We start from the raw sequence: 21340 nt of genomic DNA, 5'->3' as shown, positions 1-21340 counted from the left end.
AGAAAACTGTATTATGCCACTTTCTATGATGTTTCTTATTTTTTTTCTACCTTTCAGTATTATAGCACAGTCCAGCCATTTTCCACCAACACTTCCTGCTGAAGGCTCGTACTAAAAATAGGACCCTCTTAGCAAGACTTCTCTCTGTTTGACCAAATAATGACCTGTTTTGTGTGCTATGCTGGCAGCAGTCAGTCCTGGCAGGTGCTTGGTGTATTTGGAACTAAAGAATGGAGGATGGAAGTGTTGGCTTTGTTTTCATGGCATTCAGTCTTGGGGGAGATGTGCTTCCTGTACAGTCTTTTTGGCAGAGTGTTTGCGCAAAAGTCACATCCTGATGAAACTGTTGTTGAGCATCCAGCAAAGTTTTAATCTATTTTTTTCCATCACTAAAGCTTTTTATATTACAACAGTTTTGTTTTTTTAAGATGATCTAAATTAGCTTTGAATTGTTTTGATGTTTTATCTGTCTGGTTTAAAGTAGACACCCCAGTCAGCGTGATTGTTGCTTAAAATGCCAAAAGTCATTTCTATTAGCGTGTGTTCTTCAATGGGCTCACAAAGGTCAAATTATTTTCCTGTGTGTGAAAAGATAAAAAACCTCTTCTGTAAAAAAAAAAAAAAAGTAATACTAATTAGCTTTGATAAGAAAAAATGCTTTTGTTTTGTGGTGGTTTTAGATGACAGTTATCAAATGTAGTATTTACACATGGGAATATATTCATTTTGGCTGAAGAAAGTTGGGGCTAAAAATAATAAAATCAAGCTTGTTCTGTTTTAGTTTTTTTTATCTTGGAAATGGTTCCGACAAATCCTGACTTGGCGGATTTTCCAAGTAACTGATGAAGCACCCTGGGCTTTGTCATTGAAGTTATTTTGAGCAGCCAAAAGCAGAGTTTCCAAAAAGTCTGCATGATTTAAAGCGTGTGTTGTGTTTTCTTTTTATTAAAAACTATCATTTAACTTTCATTTTAAATGTAATCTTTATTCCGGTCTGAATTAAGTGATATTTTGGCGTTCCTCTGAAAGCAAAAGGTGGTCCATCCACTACTGGACAGAGTAGAACATAGGGTGTGAACCCTTAAAGGTACTGTGGAGGATGTTCGTTTTACGGTGTGAGAATCAAAATAAGTGGTCCTCCTAATTGTCAATCAGTCTGATTATATGTTTACGTAAGGCCGTCCTACGTGCTTGTCCCGATTTTCACTTATCAGTGGTGAATCTCACATAGTGTAAAAATTGCAAATCTTCTTTTGGAAAGTAAACTTGTATGAGTGATGCAAACAGCAACTTTTAAACAGAGCGTGCATGAGGAAAAAAAGGGGTTCGTGCATGCTCTGGCAGGCGTTTAATAGGCGTTCCCTCTCGGTAGTGGGTACAGGGTTGTGCACATGCATAATTTTTTTTTAAATGTGGTAAGGACAGATCTTTTAGAAAATTCACAAAAATCCTCCACTACACCTTTAAGCCGGATGAAGAAGTCATCATGCTTATAAAAACAAAGTCACATTCACCCTCCAGATTTAATCCTGCAGAATTTAAAACATTTGTGATCATGCAAGTGTCTGATTTGTTGCCTAACAACTTTTTATCTTAGTTAGGTCTTCCATTAAAAAATCAGATTGCTGTATAGTTGTTTTTCTATTGACATAACTCATTCAATTACGGATCCGACCCTCTAAGTCAGGGGTAACCAATTAGAAATCAGCGGGATGTGAATAAAGAAAATCATCAATCAGTAAAGGTCCAGAGACATTTTTTATTATAATCTGTTACTTTAAAAATAATTTAACACTGAAATAAATGAGGTGTTTTTGCATCCATGTTATAGATTGAATTTTTATAACGAGTAGAATGTTTTTCCATTTTTAAATGTCAAATGGTTTTTGGAGTAGAGAACAACAATCATTGACTTTGGTATATAGACAATTTCTTGATTCACATATTTTATAAAAAAAAACACCTGAACTGAGCGTTTGTAACTTTATTTTATTTTTTTATGGTTTAATGAGAGCAGTGGGCTTTATGTTGCCCCGCCAGGCTTTAAACCTGGGTGTGAATGGAGACAAAGCCATTCTTAAGCACATATCAAGGTGTTCATTAGTGAGCCTTGATCAATATTTATTTATGATTATGGTCAGGGTGGAGAATCCTGCTTCACAGCAGCAGGTTGAGCCAAACATACTTAAAATGTGCAGGGTCATCTTTGAGCACACCATTTCACTTTCACCAGTTCACCACAGTTCTTCCAGCAGTCCACACAGCTCATTGGCTAATTTGTATGAAGTGCAGCCTGGTGCCTGACGCTCTGGAGGGCATTACCATATAAACAGGAGAAAAAGCGCAAGTAAAGTTAGACACTATCGTTGGAGAACATGCAGTAATTTATAAATATTTTAAATCAGGTTGGGTCTGGATTAGTCAGCAGGTGGGTCCAGATCACAGTCCGCTAATCTGTGACCTCTGCTCTAAAGTTATATAGGTCCATTATTCAGAGAGGCAGCAACGATATATCGAAGTGCTGTATTTCTGCATAAATGATAATTTAGTATATGTTAATTTAAGCTAATACCTGGATCAAAAGTTACACATTATTGCTTTAACCAGCCACTCAGGTTGGTTAACAAGCTTTTTTATGCTTTGATTCAACCAAAGTTGGAATTTCGCAGGATGGCTCTATTGTGATAGAAAAGAGACTGTTTGGACAGATAAGTGAGCCTTTATTTTCTAGCAAATTAATAGGTTATAGAGGAAATAACGCAGTTCAACAAGCCATGCAAACAAGAAGCAGGTCATCATTTTTAACAATAAGCCATGGAAAAATGCAGGGGTCAACGGAGGACATGGTGATTATGTGAAATTTATGTTTTTCTTTCCGTAATGTTTGTTTAATTATACAAATAAGCATGCATTTTAGGTAGTCAAGACATTCAAAAACATAAAAAAGGCAATAAAAAATGGTTGCTTCTGCTTTACTTCAAGGAAATAGCGAAGCCGGATGAGGATTTGTGTTCTAAAGAAATTTCTTTAAAAAAAAAAAAAAAATCTGGTGTCTGAACAAAGCTCTTTAATTTATTATTTGCGTCATATTTTGTCCTCTTAACAAAACTATCCTAAGCAATGCTTGTTCTAATTCTAGTAGTATACGAGACGGGGAAAAATAAGGTTTTCTGGCCTCGATGAAGATGTTAATTGGACTAATCTTTCATCCAGCCTGGGAAGGCTACAACTCTCCCGGATCTTTCAGTTCTCTCTACAAATTCCCTGCTGTTCTTTGAATTACCTTGTTCATGTATTTCTGGGTGTATTGGCAGCTGAAACCCATTAACATTTCCAAAAGTCTTCAATGTGAATGAATCCACCCCTTTAAACGTTTCTTTAGAAGTCAGAAAGCGGTTCTGCAGTGAGTTATGTGATAGAGGTGAAATATGCTCTGTGAAAGACCTCACAGAGAAGAATATAACAGAACAAAGATTCTGACATTGATTCCTGCGCTTGTGTCACAGAAGGAGGTTAAATTGAATAAAAGATAAAAGACATCATTATTCTATTTTATAAAGTCTGTGTAATAGGACTGCAAATATGTTTGCACTGCACAATTCGATTGTGATTCAAATAGCTATGATTCAATTAAAAGATAATTATTTGTGCAACATTTAACCTCACCACACACACAAACCAGCACACAGGCGTCAGCCCCTAGATCATTAATAAACACAAGCTATGTATATATATGTTCTGCCATCTCTAAACCAATGCAGCATATTCCTTCACCAAAAAAAACAGCTGAATCTAAAGTGTCTCACCACATCTTTGACCAAAAAATAACCTTCTTTTTCGCTATCTGCCTTTCCTGCTACATTTATATACAGCCCATTAATATTTAGAGCTCAGCAACTCTCCTTCCCTGCTTCTCTTTGAAGCTTACAGAACACCTGCTGTCATGCATTTTAAAGCTGAAGTCTTTAACTTTTCTTCAGCAGCTGTAGCTCCTGCCCCTGTTCCCCTTGTCCGCCCAAAGGCGCTGAAAGCAATCCCTCCTAAACATTGATTCAGCTGCGGGGCAAATGGTGACACAGCATCATTGCACTGATCCAGCAAAGAAGATATCGGTTGAAATGGCACTAAGATGTGTGCTACACTAATCGATTAGTCTACGTTTCGCTCCCTGTTATACGGAAGTTGGTATGAAGTTCATCCTGTAGACTGACACATTTGATGAAAATCTGGTTAATATTTAAGCTAACTAGAAAATTTCTAAAGAACTTTTGAGGGGGGCCACCTACTGCCCGTCTGGGTAACTGGGCCAATACGGCCCTGGCAAGTGACATTGGGGCTCCCCAGACCAACTGCTTACGCCTTGGAGGGCTGCTGAGGGAAGGAAAGAGGGCTAGGTCATGGGCAAAGAGAGCTGTGTGCCACTTGTGCTGAAATCTGGGGAATAGACGTGCACAGCATAAGATGCACAAGGGTAATATGGGTTGTCCATATTGAACCGCAGTGGGTAAAGCGCAGTTGGCGGGCTCCGCCCGCCTGCTAGGAGCCCTTGCAGCGATGAAAAAAATCACCAATGGCAGGCTCCGCCCGCCTGCTAAGAGCCATTGCAGTGATAAAATCACCTTTAGCGGGCTTCGCCCGCCTTCTAAGAGCCATTGCAGTGATGAAATCACCAATGGCGGGCTCCGCCCGCATGCTCAGAGCCATTGCAGTGATGAAATTACAAATGGCTATGAGCAATATGCCAGAATGTATGAGTGTGTATAAGGAAGAGGCTTTTATTCTGTAGAGTCCCTGTAGTGTTATTTTGAAAGTCTATCATGGATGTGCATCAAAAGATGGGTCATGCCCAGCAGTGATATAGAATCCATTTCCAAATGTTAAATCACTGGTTTTCCATGTTATTAGGTGAATAGCTGCTGTATTACAGAGTAAATGGGAGACTTTTATTGTGAAATTTGCTCTGGGGTGTGTTTTGAAAAGGTCACTAGAGTCTAATAAAAACAACCTGGAAGAGTTTGGGTCATAATGTTGAGCCATTTGCATCAATTATTGCATTAGTATAATCTAGAGGCTTTTATTTTGTAGGGTTCCTGGAGTCTTATTTTGAAAGTCCAACACAGTTGTGTTTAGAGAAAATGTTAAGACCCAGCAATGATAGTTGATGACTTTCCAGTCGTTAAATCACTCTTTTTCTATGTTATTAGGGCAGTAGATGAAGCGGAAAGGGAGGCTTTTATTTTGAAATTTGCCATAGGGTGTTTAAAACAGTCTCCTAGAGTCTATTCTCTAAAGTGGGGTTGAGTTTGGGTCATAATGTTGAGCCATATAGGGCAATAAATATATGTAAAAAAATATAGAGGCTTTTATTTTGTAGGGTCCCTGGAGTCTTATTTTGAAAGTCTATCAGTGTTGAGTGGCAAGGGAAGTGTCATGGACAGCAGTCATATAGTATCCATTTCCCAATGTTAAATCAGTGCTTTCACCCTCCATTAGATTAATATGTGCTGTTTAAAAGAGCAGAGGTAAAATGTCTTTGAAGCACGGTCACTTTGACAACGCTTAACGAGCCTGTCAGTGACAGAGAGAAAAGCGCAGCACTATCGTTCCTTCGCTCTCAGGCTTTTTTGAATAGGAGGAACAGCTCCGAACAAACGACTGCTGAGCAAAAACCGTATGAGTTATTCAAAAAATTCCTTCACCGTGAGCGTCAGCCATCCTTAGACTCCAACTATGCCAACTTTGGTGTATGTGTGTCATTCAGAAAAATATTTATGGCGAGTTGAAAACACATAGTGTTGTTCGTTTTTCTTCCCTCTTCTGCTCCAAAACCAATGAAAAACGGCTCTGATTTTCATCGACTTTAGGTCGGTCTGGAGGGTTTTTAAGGAAAAGTATTAATCCTACCGTAATTCTGAAGACACTGTGTGAGTCCAGAGATTTCAGTCTACAAACTGACATAAAATGGTGACTCTAGCTATAAATATGTGGCCGTGAGGGCGAGTTAAAATGTTTTATCTTAAAAAAACGGCCGCCTCACACTAAGATGTCAGCAGCTGCACACTAGCAGGCTGCTGCAGAAGCTAACTGTCAGCTAGCTTCCAGGTGCCTACCCTCCAAACAAACGACTGCTGAGCAAAAACCGTAAAAGGTATTAGAAAAATTCTTTCAGTGAAAGAAACATCTATCCTTTGTCTCAGACTTGGGTAACCTTCATGTCTGTAGGTCTTTCACAACCCAAAACGAAGCACAAACAAAAGGGTGGGTCCCACCTGCTCCTACCATTGGTTTAACTACAGCAGCTCCTCTCACTCATCTTTTTGCTGCTAAAGCACCCCTCCGAACAAACGACTGCTGAGTAAAAACCATAAATGATATCTGAAAAATTTTTTTTATCTAAGCGACAGCTATATCTTTTCTTCAATTGGAGTAACTTTCATGGCTGTAGGTCATCTACAACCTGAATGGGAAGAGAAAGAATAAGAAAAAACGGGTCCTCAGTCCTTAGCTTCTAACTGAGCTAGCTGCAGCAGCTCACTGTCCCCTAGCTTTAAAGTGCTTAGAACACCCTCCGAACAAACGACTGCTGAGCAAAAACCGTATGAGTTATTCAAAAAATTTCTTCACCGTGAGCGTCAGGCATCCTTCGACTCCAACTATGCCAACTTTGGTGTATGTGTGTCTTTCAGAACAATATTTATGACGAGTTTAAAACACATACTGTCAATCGTTTTTCTCCCCTCTTCTGCTCCAAAACCAATGAAAAACGGCTCTGATTTTGATCGACTTTAGGTCGGTCTGGAGGGTTTTTAAGGAAAAGTATTAATCCTACCGTAATTCCGAAGACATTGTGTGGGTCCAGAGATTTTAGTCTACAAACTGACCAAAAATGGTGACTCTAGCTATAAATATGTGGCCGTGAGGGCGAGTTTAAAATGTTTTTTGGTCTTAAAAAAACGGCTGCCTCACACTCTAGCTTTTCAGTTGCTCCACTCTAGAAGGCTGGATTTTGCCAAAACTTTGTGGCGCTTGAGGTCTGATTATACAAAAACCGTAGCAGTTATCAACATGCCGTCTTCAGTTTTATGCAGACGAAGGATTTATCTACAAACTGAGCTTTAAACTGTTTTTCTACATGAATGTATGCCGACACAGTGAAGTGCTGTTTTTTATGCTATTTTTTCCTCTCCCCATTCATTTCCTATGGGGTTTTTTTTGCGACGTTTTCGCTAATAATTCGCGAACCTTCGGACTAATGAGAAAGTTTTATACAAGCACGCATCGCACCATTGGTCCCGACACGTGTGCCAACTTTGGGCCCGATCCGCCAAACCGTGCGGGAATAGTTAGGTGCCGAAGTTTCGTATAATAATACGCGGAAATATGTGCAATAGTAATAGGTGGGCCATGCCTTCGGCATGTGGCCCCCCAATAAGCTATAATAATACGCGGAATAAATATGTGCAATAGTAATAGGTGGGCCATGCCTTCGGCATGTGGCCCCCCTAATTATTTATGTTTGTATCAACTCGGAGCCATTCAAGTCTAGAGCTAGGTATTTCTCCCATCCCTATTCTTTAATTATATTATTATTTTTTTTTATTATTATTGATCATTATCAGGTGTTATTTCTGGTGACTGATTGGAATCAGATTGACCGATTTTCTTCTGATAGAACCCCAGCTCCCCCCTAATCGGTCGTTGGGTCCTTGGGCAAGACACTTTGCCTGCTAGCGTTAAAATATTTTTTTTTATATAGCTGGTTGAGAGATGCTGACAAAGGTACTAACATAAGACAAGGGCCTGAGGTACAGACTGCAAAGAATTTGCCCGTTAAGCCCAGAGAGTTTTAGAACTTAACTTCCATCGGAAAATATACAACAACAAAAAATCAAGAACAATCAAATATGATGCAAACGGGTGTAAAGATAAAAAAAATAATAATAAGACAACACAAAAAAAAGCTTATTGCATTTTCAGCTATTTTTAGATGTAACCATGGCTTATTTATGGTGCGTTTAATTTGTCCTGGGAACTTTCCTACTTTCAAAATCCCTAAATTTCAGCCGTAACGCCAACTTCTGCAGTCAAGATGGACGCTATTCCACTGAACAGTGCGGTAGTTAAATTTTGTTTCAGCTCTTAATTATTTATGGAGTGTTGGTAAGGCAATATGTTTTAATGCTGTGTGGCCTAAATACTGCAATGGTTGAGAAATGGTTTTGTCATTGTTATGGCTGTATTAGTGGCCATGGAGAATGCAAACGTCTGTAGGCTGAAAACTAGAAAGCTTTAACCTCAGATTTTGCATTACGCCAATTTGTTCAGTTTGAGTTTGTAGTATAATAGAGCACACTGCTATTTTTGATTAAACAAAATACCTCTTAATTTGTCTTAAAGCCTAGCCTAATGAGTATAAGCCACTGGAGGCTGCTGGGCCCACCAAGGGGTTAACGCTAACAATAACCCCAAGTTAAAGGCTTGTTTCAGTTTGCTAACTTTAAGCTGATTTTTGTCTTAATCAAAGCCTTTTTCTTCAAACTTCATACATGTTTCAACTTTGTGTCTTTCAGGGTATAAATTAATTGGAAGTCACTCTGGAGTGAAGCTCTGCAGATGGACTAAGGTGAAAAGATTTGAAATTCTTACCAACTCAGCAGGCAACCGATGTTTGAATAACAGCTAGAGTTTTTCTTTTGTTCTATGTTCTTAGTCCATGTTACGAGGCAGAGGAGGCTGCTACAAGCACACATTCTATGGTATTGAGTCCCACCGCTGCATGGAGACTACACCCAGCTTGGCCTGTGCAAACAAGTGTGTCTTCTGCTGGAGGTAAGTTTGTTTTTCTTAATTGGATTTATTCATTTTCAACTAAGGTCCAAATCCTTGGGCAGGATTTGGATGTTGAGCAAAACTAACAACCTTAACTACCTCTAAAAAGATACACTAAATGCTAGAAATAAGTTTATGGAAGTCAAACTTTGATAAACTCTATTGACATTCTAGGCAGCACTTTACAATAAACTGCTTTTTTTGTTTTTAAGAAAAACAGTTGTTTTTTTTACCTAAAAGCTTGGCTTATTTTTATTTCTTATCTTTACTTAAAAACAAAAAAATATCAGAGGCCATTTTTTTTTCTTTTTTTTTCAGCAAGCATTGACAACCCTGGTAACGTTTGAACCAAACCTTCATTTTACGGCTCAGGCAAAACAAAATTAGTAAATTCACAAACCGTATTATGTCCAGGACAGCTCCCTGTCAAAAATGTCATCACAGTTATAGAATAGAATTACCATTCAATTTAAATTGTTATTAGATTATTGTCCCTGCCTGTGGATTTGACAGGTTTTCCTTTCATTTGCAAGGCATGTGGTAGAAGTCTCTGATTTTTATCATATGTTCTCTTCAAATGTGACAGAATCTAAAGCAAAAATCCAGAAATGACATTGTCTGATTTTTCTCTTATTAATATAACATACACATTTGATCTCTGACTAACCAGTAAAAATTCAGGCTCATACAGGCCTATTAGTCCTTCTTTAGGAAGTCCTGTTCTTGACTCATTAACTGCATTAACTATTTGAACTCGTTATCTCTATAAAAGACACCTCTCCACACAAAGACCAGAGAGCTGTGAACGACATCAGGCTTAATAGACCTGCACACCTGGGAAGAGCTTCAGGAAAATAGGCAAGCAGCCAGATCAAAAGGCAACAAGTGCTGGTACAGTTATAAGAAATGAAAGAAGATCAAAATGACGGGCAATCTCCCTTAATCTGGGGCTCGATGCAAGATCTCACCTTTCAGGGCATTAATGAATATGAGGAAGGTCAAGGATCAGCCCAAAACTAAATGGCAGGACTATGGTAAATGACCTGAATGGAGCTGAGACCACTCTCAAAGACCCGCTCTGGATTTAAATCCTGCAGCACACACAAGGTCCTCCTGTTCTAGCCAGCACTTGTCCCGGCCTGTCCGAAGTTTGCCTCAGACCATTATGATGATCCATAGAAGGAATTGGTTACGGACATATGGTTTGATATGACAAAAATAAAGCTACTTTGGTCTAAACTCCACCCACCGTGTTATGACTTACCAGGATGAATGCAACCCCAATAATGTTGTCCCAACCATAATGCACGTAGGGCGACAGGGTAACTGCAAATTATTAAGGGAAGGATAAATGGAGCCATACACTGTCCGAGTTTTTGCCCTTTTCAGTACTATGCTCCAGGCATGCGAGAATTGTTGGGATCGGGCTGAGTTTCGTCCTCATTGTGCGTCCGGCGTTGTTTTGTGTTGTGTAGGGGAGCAATCGGGAGTTATGGTCTTGTTCAGTAACCCAGAATGGAGGCAGTGGGGATCGCACTGGGTACTTGCAACCTTTTCAGAGCACACGTGCACTGCTCTAACCCACTAGGCCAACACTCCACATTAAACTCTGCGGTTTCGTCGTACAGTTTGAGCTGTAGTTGAGTACAACGATTCAAAATATTGTACAGCGTATGCCTGGCCTTAGGACATCTTAGGTGGGTCGAGACTGGGTCTTTAAGCATGAAAACAGCCCAAAGCACACAGTCAGAGCAGCAGCCAGAGCTGAGGCCCATAAGAAATAAAAGGCTGAAATGGCCTAGCGAGGCTTCAGAATTAAATTCAATACAAAATCTTTGAAAGGAACAGAAAGTGTGTTTTGCCCAGCGACACACCTGAAGGGTCTGGAGAAGATTTGAATGAAGAAGTGATCAAGCGTCCCTCCTGCAGTGTGTGCCAATCTGGTCAAGAACTTTAGGAAGCTTCTGATATCTGAAATAGCAAAAGAAGGTTTCTGTACAAATTATTTAGCTTTGTTTTCTAATGTAGCAAATACTTATGTCATGCAATAAAATGCATTTTTTCTTGAATTTCACAGACTTGTACATAAGCCTCTGTATGTGTGTGTATATACAGTTGTTCATGGTATAATATGCCATGAACCAAAACATCTATAATGTTTGGCCTTTTCTTTGGATAAAACATGTAATAAGTCACATTAACAAACAAAAAAAAATGCATATCTTAGAACTTCCACCTGTTAGTAAGTCAAAGTAATTATTTACATACAAAACACTTGTGTTGAGTCTAAATGTGAACACTGATTCATTCTGGCACTGGCGAGAGAGCTGAGCGTTTGGTCCCCTCAAGTTCCATTTCAAACAGAGGCTATGAAAGGTCGCCATAAGAACGTGCTGCGGTGAAACTGCGTGCCTGTCAACACAGATCTGCTAGTCTTTCTGAAGGCTGTTATGTGGGATGACAGGAAATAAGCTATTTCAGGGCACAGATGCATTGCTGCTCTGGCCATCACCTTGCTGTCACAACAGCTGCTATTAGAATGTTGAGACTTATAACAGTGGAATTCATGTTAGTACTTATAATAGATGACTACACACAGCACTGATGACATTTATTTGAAATAGACATCAGCCTTTAGACAACCCTTTTCACACTGATAAAAATATAGATTATATAGAATTTAAAATGTATTCACCTTGGATGCCCATTAGGATTTTAATTGACTTATCCAGGGAGAGACTCTTCAGGAAGCCAAACGGTCATAATTTAAAAGATAAAAAGTTAGGGTGACATTTATGGACAAACAAAAGGAGGCTGTGCAGTAAAGGTAGATTTACAATATTACAATTGGTTATTAAAAACTCAAAAGTAGAGCTTGGTAGGGTGAATTTAAAAAAGGCTATCATGTTTTGCAAGTCTCAAATTGGTTTCAAGCTTTTATGATGAAGTCTTGAGTCAAGTCTTACAACTAGAGATTTGTGATAAACTTGGAAGTTCTTTCATCGAGTACACTCTATGGTAAAGCCAACTCACCAGATCTTTCCAAAATGCCTAAAAAAAAGTTACGAACAATTTTTTATGACATTCTTATCAGAGGTGTGCCTCATGCCAAGAAACAATCCATTACATTTTGGTGAGGATCCAGATCATATTTTGGATATAGGATTAAAAAAAAAAAATCTCAGACATTATGAGATTGCAGAATCAGGCAGTTCCCCTCTAAACCAGAGGGTGGCAGCAGTGACTATTGACCGCCTCAGTATCGGACTCAAAAAGTCTGCAGGTGTTTTACTGAAGACAAAAACACAAGAAAAGGGAATGTTGTTGGATCACGTGCAAGTTCTAGTTATACTTCAGTCAAGAGGGGGCAAAATTTGCTGCTTGGTGGAGGTCTACACTCTGAGTGCTCTTCTAGTTTCTATAAGCAATGTGTGATAATCAAAGTATATTTAATAGCAGGTATGAATACTTTCATGAAACATGTTGCAGGAGCAGCTTGAGGCCTTCTCTAAGAGAGGTTATTGAAAAGATGACTTCTTCTTAATGCACTCTGGTGTAATTCTGCAGTAGGCAACATAGATGCCTTCCAATAGTGTTAAGTTTCAGAATGTCGATTTTATTTAACTGTCGCATCTTGTCTGCAGGACATATGTTGTGTCTCCAAATTTGCAGCCTCATACTCCCACAATAAGGCCAAGTCTGCCGTTACAACAGAGTTATATGCCATGTTAGACCCTCTCTAGGATTAAAGAATAGCAGCTGATTTGTTTATGCTTTTTTAATGTTTTAAAACAATTTTAGTGATTTTCGGTGTGTCAACTGTCACCACTTTTATCAGACATCACACCAACCCAGTGGGGACTGAATGGCGCTGGAAAATGGACCCAGCAGAGAAAATCTTGCAGGATGGTCTGGAAAAGCACCAACTCATGATACGGCAGTTCAGAGGTGAGTGTTTGAGCAGGTTCTGGGTTGGAGTTCATGTGTAATGCTGGAACTAATCAGATTTTAGGAACGGGCTCTCCCCTTATGCTTTACAAACAGCAACAGTTGCACTCAGCGCCACTTTATCATGTGCACATTGCATCCTGGCAGTCTTCCTGCTCACGACCTCTTCCAACCTTGAGTTTAATGAAGAAGAGTGAAAATTAAAATGCAGCTGTTGTACCCGCTTTTTCGTCACAGCTTTGCCACCGTGCCTCATAAATCACTTTTCAACTGTGTTCCTCACACACTAACACGCACGGTACACTTTCACCATCTGGAACTTCCTGTCTGAACGTACATTATTTCTGTCTGTTCACTTGGAGCTTTAAAGCCAACGCAAAACCGAAATCATATAAGCCTCTTTTGACCATTTTTCAATAAGAAATTAGAATAAATAAATAAAAAAACCTTCCGGATATTTTAGTGCTATATAGGTAAAATGAGTAGATGCACACAAAAACTAAATTGTACAAAAAAGAAACTAAATTTTACAAGCAAAGCTCCACAAAACAAAAATAAATCATATTTAAGAAGAAAAAAATCACTTTGCATTAATCAACAAATGTCTATTCAGGTAGAGATGAGAAATGTAAAAATAGAAACATGGGATGATTTTTCAGCTTGATCTTTTACTGCTCTGGTTTAAAATGTTCCTCCTTTCGAAGCTTCCAGTTTACCTGGAAGCAGCTGGCTGTCGGCCAAAGTACAAAGAAAAGTCTCTGATTGTAAGATAAACAAGCCAGGTTTGCCTGTATGGGTTCATCTGGAAGAAAAAAAAAACAATATGTACATACAAAATCAGGGCAGACTTGGATAAACCCAATTAGTAAAAAACCTTAATAAACACTTCAATTACTCTGTACAGAAAACAGATACATTGAAACAGTGACTGTCTTTGAACTTATCAGCAGCAGCAACCACATATTAACGTTCAACACTCTGCTTGTATCCTGCAACATATTCTTCTGCGAATGCTCAATCAAGCCCAGTGCCCGGTGATCTATAGAAATAGCCTCTATGCAGCCATAATAGAAAACGTTTTATATCTTATAGAGTGGGACAGAACGACATGCTGCAGCCTTTAAACATTTTGTAAGTACTAATAATACTAATAAGGCTGAACTTACCTGTAACTCCTCAGCCTGCAGAAATCACTTGGAGGAGAGATAAAATGTTTCAACAAACATCTAATAATTTGTTCACCTAAATTCGTGTCAAGAGCTACTTGACATATCTGGTTCACATGATTTCAGTTCAGTGGTGCTGAAGCAGTGAATCATTTCATATAATAACAATACTAAACTTTATTTGAAAAGGACAGTGTACAGCTCAAACATAAATATCACCGTATGATGCACTGTATCATGAAGGACACTGAGAACTCCATGTTGAATGTTTCCATTGGTAGAACTTGAATTTAAAACTTGACCTGTGAATCTCTTCAGTTCATCTTTAAAGGTATATTAGGGGATTTTCAGGAATTTTTGAAAAGACACGCTCTCTCCAATTAAAAATAAAAATAATGCACATGCACAACCCTGTACCCGCTCCTGCACGAGGCCCATTTCTCCTCGTGCACGCTCTGTATAAAAGTCATTGTTTGCATCGCTCATGCAAGCTTACTTTCCAAAAGAAGATTAGCATTTTTTCCACTATCTCACACTCTCCACAGGTAAGGAAAAATGTATTTATGACAAGCAAACCTTTAGAAAAAAAATATGTGTAAAGCCAATCGTAATACAGATATTGTGAATGCAAATATGGATGGATCTCATCTCACCCATATTTACAGGTGCTGGTCATAAAATTAGAATATCATGAAAAAGTAGATTGATTTCAGTAATTCCATTTAAAAAGTGAAACTTGTATATTATATTCATACATTACATACAAACTCATATATTTCAGATGTTTATTTTGTTTAATTTTGATGATTACAAATGACAACAAATGAAAATCTCAAATTCATCATATCAGAAAATTAGAATATTGTGAAAAGGTTCAAAATTGATGGCCCCTGGTGCCACACTCTAATCAGCTAATTAACTCAAACCACCTGCAAAAGCCTTTAAATGGTCTTTCAGTCTAGTTCTATAGGCTACACAATCATGGGGAAGACTGCTGACTTGACAGTTGTCCAAAAGACGACCATCGACACCTTGCACAAGGAGGGCAAGACACAAAAGGTCATCGCTAAAGAGGCTGGCTGTTCACAGAGCTCAGTGTCCAAGCACATTAATAGAGAGGCGAAGGGAAGGAAAAGATGTGGTCGAAAAAAGTGTACAAGCAAGAGAGATAACCGCACCCTGGAGAGGATTGTGAAACAAAACCCCTTCAAAAATGTGGGGGAGATTCACAAAGAGTGGACTGCAGCTGGAGTGAGTGCTTCAAGAACCACCACACACAGACGTATGAAAGACATGGGTTTCTGCTGTCGCATTCCTTGTGTCAAGCCACTCTTGAACCACAGACAGCGTCAGAAGCGTCTTGCCTGGGCTAAAGAGAAACAGGACTGGACTGCTGGTGAGTGGTCCAAAGTCATGTTCTCTGATGAAAGTAAATTTTGCATTTCCTTTGGAAATCAAGGTCCCAGAGTCTGGAGGAAAAGAAGAGAGGCACTTCATCCACGTTGCTTGAAGTCCAGTGTAAAGTTTCCACAGTCAGTGATGGTTTGGGGTGCCATGTCATCTGCTGGTGTTGGTCCATTGTGTTTTCTGAGGTCCAGGGTCAACGCAGCCACATACCAGGAAGTTTTAGAGCACTTCATGCTTCCTGCAGCTGACCAACTTTTTGGAGATGCAGATTTCATTTTCCAACAGGACTTGGCACCTGCACACAGTGCCAAAGCTACCAGTACCTGGTTGAAGGACCATGGTATCCCTGTTCTTAATTGGCCAGCAAACTCTCCTGACCTTAACCCCATAGAAAATCTATGGGGTATTGTGAAGAAGAAGATGCAATACACCAGACCCAACAATTCAGAAGAGCTAAAAGCCACTATTAGAGCAACCTGGGCTATCATAACACCTGAGCAGTGCCACAGACTGATCGACTCCATGCCACGCCGCATTGCTGCAGTAATACAGGCCAAAGGAGGCCCAACTAAATACTGAGTGCTGTACATGCTCATATTTTTCATGTTCATACTTTTCAGTTGGCCAACATTTCTATAAATCCTTTGTTTTTATTGGTCTTCAGTAATATTCTAATTTTCTGATATGATGAATTTGAGATTTTCATTTGTTGTCATTTGTAATCATCAAAATTAAACAAAATGAACATCTGAAATATATGAGTTTGTATGTAATGTATGAATATAATATACAAGTTTCACTTTTTAAATGGAATTACTGAAATCAATCTACTTTTTCATGATATTCTAATTTTATGACCAGCACCTGTATTTATAAGACTACAAGACACAAATAAGACTACTGGTACATTGAAAAAATAAAAAAAAACGTGTTTGGGGTAAACAAGGATGATGCAAATTACAAAATAAATATACTTACCTGCCCTGGAAAGTTTCAATATAGAGGTAGATACATTTTACTATCAGTGATGTGAAATGGATATCTCCAAATAGTATGCCAAACTTTGCCTGTTGAATAGAAATTTTGCAAACGAGGCATCAGTGGGAAACCCGTCCTGTCCTTTAAGTGTACGCCATCACGTGAAAGAATCTCCCAAAAACACTCTTGTTTCTCTCTTCTGAGGCCTTTCTCTTCCTCTCATACACTTCGTTGACACTTTTTATCTTACAACCCGCAGCAGTTTTCAAAGAATCGCGGTGAGAAAGGCAAGCTTGACTGGATAAAAATATAGCTAGCTGGGGACGAGCACATACAGTAGGACAGCTTAACGTAAACATATCACTAAATGATTGACAATTAGGAGGACCACTTATTTTGTTGATCCACCCGGAAAAAAAAAAAAAAAAAATCCTCCACTATACCTTTAAGTCATTGACTAATCCAAACTCTTTGACCTTCAAATGTCCTGACTCCCCTGACTCTCTGCCTCCAGGTGTCCCTGGAGTGAAGCCTGAGCGGTATGAGGAAGGTTTGGCCGTCAAGCACTGTGCCCTGTCCTTGGTGGGCGAGCCAATCATGTATCCGGAAATCAACACCTTTCTTCGCCTCCTTCACTCTCATGGCATCTCCAGCTTCCTGGTCACGAATGCACAGTTCCCAGAGGAAATCAGGTGGGTGGAATTAATGCTATATTGTTTGGAGAGAGGTTTCTTATTTTTATATGAGAATATGTTCACATATCTTAAAAAATCTTATTTTTCCCTTTATATTTTACTTTTAAAAAGTCTTACTTTAAAGCTACAGTGTGTAATAATTACAGGGATATACAGTCAGAAATGTAATATATTACACATAACTATGTTATTTATCATCATCTACGAGCTCAGCCTCTTAACCTTAATATTTGCGTTGCCTTAGAATTCGTTATTTATAATTACATAGGAGCGGGTCTCGCAGCCATGGAGGCAGACATCTTGCTACGGCAGCGCAGAGCCAAAAAACTAGCGATTGCGAGATCACCCATTACGCTCGAAAGTAACTACGGCAAGTTGAGAGAGATGAACTGAGACTGTACTGAAATCTATACCCTACACAGACTAATGAAATACTATCTGTAAAATTATCTATGTAAACAAACCTCATCACTTGAGAAGGTAGGTGATGCGGACGTCGTGGAAGACATTTTGTCCAGTAACGCTCGTCGTACTGTTGGGTGGGGGGGGGGGGGGGGGGGGGGCATGTTCATGTTGCTGCGGTCTGCAGTCTGGACGTTAGATGTCGCTAAAAATTACACACTGTAGCTTTAAGTTCCTCTGATATTTTTTTTGGTATATGCTTTATTTACCTACTGTAGAAACATAAGAAATTAAAAAAACTGTGCAAGGGCAGCAGAAAGCCTTAAGAAGTGTTGATCAAGAACACTAACTCATTCAAACAATATCTGGCTTTAGGGGAGTTATATACAAATAATTAAAATGTGTCTCAAAATCTTTAGTTTGAGTACCTGAAACAGCTTGACTGCCTGCAAGGTGCATGGGGAGGACAGAGAGAAAGTTATGGTTGAAAACAAAGAGAGCAGGCAGGTTGTGGCATTCTTTTAGAAATCACTGCCTTCACATGTAGCAGACGTTTTTTGCAGATGTTTGTGGTTAATTTGAACGCTTCAGAAACATGACCGGTGTTGTTTTCATTGTGAAGGAAGATGTAGTTTTCAGATATGCTCCTCAAAAACACTAATTAGTCTCAAAGCAGAATTTGGATAACTTGGATAACCTTCTTAAATATTAACTACACTCCAACTTTTTTGAGTTTCTTTGAATATGAAGTGACATTTTGACGCGTGGATTTTGCAGTGCTCAGCAACTTTAAACCTGTCTGTCCAGAACCACTTCAAGGTTGTTAAGACATCCCACACACAGCTAACCAGCCTGTCAGCGACTCACTTATCACGCACTTGTCCTTTAAGGTGAAGGCAAGGATACCAGTCAGCAGCTCCTCTTTTTTTTCTTCTTTTTTTGTCCAGAGAGCTGCCTTGGTAAAGAAGAGCTTTTTTGGTTTCCTTAAGAGGGCAGAGATATTCACCTTTTTTACAATTAATTCTGTTCTAATTTTGCTTTTCATTTATTCATTAGTTAATTATAAGAAATATAGTCTATTTCCCAAAATAAAGGTCATGGATTAGCGGACCGCTGTCCGGATCCAGACCCACCTGCTGGCTAATCCGGACCCAACCTGATTTGAAACATTTATAAATTACCACATGTTGTCTGACGACAGTGTCTAAACGTCACTTGCACCGCTTCTACTGTTACCCCGAAATCCCACATACTCTGTCACCGCTCCGCCTAGCTGTGCTCCAGACCGCCTGTGCGAAGCAAAGCCTACAGCCTCCGCTGTTCCTCACGTATTGATGCGCTCCGACTTATAGGTACAGTTTCTGATGGAGATGAGAAATCTGCTTCCTGGTCTGTTGAAGTACCAATAGTTTGCATCCAATCTTTTAAATAAACAGCATTAGTTGAAATATATAATAATTTGTTGCTACCGATCTGTAGTTACTATATTTTATACTTATATTTATTTTGTCGTTTTCTATACACAGGTGTACTCAAAAAGAAATTCAGTTTAGAACAGCTTTCTAGACAATTTAATTTTTTAAAGTGCAGCCTTGATAAGTTAAGCAGCAGCTCCTAGAGCACTCGCATCTTTTAATTTGACAAACCGGAACTTCTCGCTGCTCTTTTTCCTGTTTGGTGCGATTGTAATAGCAGATCTTGACCCGGCCGGACTGGAGATGACCCTGCACATTTTGAATATGTTTGGCTAAACTTACTGCTGTGAAGCAGGATTCTCCACCATGAACAGAATCAAAAATAAATATGGATCCAGGCTCAAAATGATCACCTCGATATGTGCTTGAGAATGGCTTTGTCTCCATTCAAACCCAGGTTTAAAGCCTTGCAGGGCAGCATAACACCCACTGCGAACATTAAGCCAGAAAAAAGAAGAAAAAAAAGATCAAACTTTCAGTTCAATAGTTTTATAAAATGTATGAATCAGGCAAATTGTCTATATACCAAACTGAAAGATTGCTGTTCTCTACTTCAAGAAAAACTTTAGATTTTAAAATGGAAAATTGTTCTATTTTATATATATATATATATATATATATATATATATATATATATATATATATATATATATATATATATATATACATATATACATATATATATATTATATATATATATATATATATGTATGTATATATGTATATATATATATACATATATATATATACATATATATATATTATATATATATATATACATATATACATATATATATATATTATATATATATATACATATATATATATTATACATATATATACATATATATATATTATACATATATATACATATATATATATTATACATATATATATGTATTATAATTAAAAATGTCTCCGGACCTTTACTGGTTGAGGATTTTCTTTATTCGGACCCCGCTGGTTTTTTAATTGGTGACCCTTGGGATAGATGGTTGGTTATGACTGATATTCTTCTGACTAAATCGTTTACCCATAAGTACTATTTTGGTACATTTAAGGCAGGTAACTAATGTATTAATACATGCAAAAGAAGGTCCAGTTAAATAAAAGAACATACTTTTTAAAAGCCAGATTTTGTGTTTATGAAACATCTTTTTTTTTTCTAATATAATATTCTGATTTATGGAGACAGTGGACTAATATTTCATCCTGTGTATTGAATCTATTACAATATACTGTGTAAGTTTTACTTTCTAAGAATGGAAAAGAGTGGAAAAATATCTTACTTTTTATCAATATTCCAATTTCTTCTCATTTTTTTTATGTACAATTCTTTCTTATTTAAAGCGTTAAATTTAATCTTCACCTGAATGTCTTTCTTACACATATTTGCTGTTTGTTTTCCCCTCAGGAACCTGGTGCCAGTGACTCAGTTGTATGTCAGTGTGGATGCCAGCACCAAGGATAGTCTGAAGAAGATTGATCGGCCGCTTTTCAAGGACTTCTGGACTCGTTTCCTGGACAGTCTCGAGGCTTTGGGAGAAAAAGTAAGTTCTGCTATTTTGATTTAGGTGTTGCTGGTTGAATCTATATTTTACTTTAATGCCTGAAAACACAAATCCATCCATCCTTCCTTCCTTCCTTCCTTGAAAAAAAAATATCATTTTACTTGCATGAACCTTTTTGACTTTGCTGTTTGTTACTTTGTGTTTTACAGCTTATAAAGCTGCAGATAATCAATCTTTAATGTTCCTCAGAATTTATGCTTGCTTAGCATTTGAAAACAATTCAATAGGCTGATAGACTGCCTCCATCAATGAACAATGCCAGTGTAGCAAAATCTTGTTAATTTCTTAAAATTTGGTATGATTTGATTTTATTCGGGCACATTTTAGAACTTTGTCTGATTTCAGTTTTACATCCTTCTGCAGAGAATATATACTTATATATATAAAAAAAAAAAGCTAATCAGATGTCATGCAATGAGGTGCTGACATGTTTCATGTTAGCAAGAATGCTCTGATTAACATTTAACTGAAAAGGTGAGAGAGCCTTAAAATGTTGAATGTCACGTGATGAGAGACCATGGGCTAGATGTAGTTAGAAACCACATTAAAGAGCAGAAACAGATTTGTCGTACCGTTCTATGTCACATTTTCTTTAAATGACTTCGTTAAAAAGAAGAAGTTGTCCAGAGAGCTGTTCCAAACAAAATTTCTTTTTGTTTTACACTTCTGTAAACAAAATGACAAATAAATCTGTCTATGTCTACGTCTTCTTCTCTTAATTTACATGAACAATTCTGCAGCATTTTTTATGCTTTTCTTGTATTTTTGAGGAACAGTTTCTTCCTCTCTTATCCTAATTAACCATTCAAACTGTGTTAAGTATCAGAAATCAAGGATTACATCAACACGTTTCAGAAGAGCTGGCTGAT

The 21340-nt window shown here is 38.1% G+C and overlaps 1 protein-coding gene across 2 annotated transcripts in view; it reads left to right on the top strand.

Annotated features, from left to right (window-relative positions):
* tyw1 (tRNA-yW synthesizing protein 1 homolog (S. cerevisiae)) overlaps window positions 1–21340 on the top strand; it is an 82383-nt gene that overhangs the window by 22305 nt on the left and 38738 nt on the right. For both annotated transcript variants that reach the window (XM_038285963.1, XM_038285962.1), the window contains exons 9-13: window positions 8571–8623; window positions 8711–8829; window positions 12668–12777; window positions 16843–17020; window positions 20315–20450. In XM_038285963.1, coding sequence (XP_038141891.1) covers window positions 8571–8623; window positions 8711–8829; window positions 12668–12777; window positions 16843–17020; window positions 20315–20450 — 596 coding nt within the window. The remainder of the gene's footprint in view (window positions 1–8570; window positions 8624–8710; window positions 8830–12667; window positions 12778–16842; window positions 17021–20314; window positions 20451–21340) is intronic.

The sequence above is a fragment of the Cyprinodon tularosa genome, unplaced genomic scaffold (genome assembly GCF_016077235.1).
Source record: "Cyprinodon tularosa strain WSP-4 unplaced genomic scaffold, ASM1607723v1 ctg218, whole genome shotgun sequence".
Taxonomy (NCBI): Eukaryota; Metazoa; Chordata; class Actinopteri; order Cyprinodontiformes; family Cyprinodontidae; genus Cyprinodon; species Cyprinodon tularosa.
The sequence above is the reverse complement of the archived record's forward strand: the minus strand, read 5'-3'. Positions and strand labels throughout refer to the sequence as shown.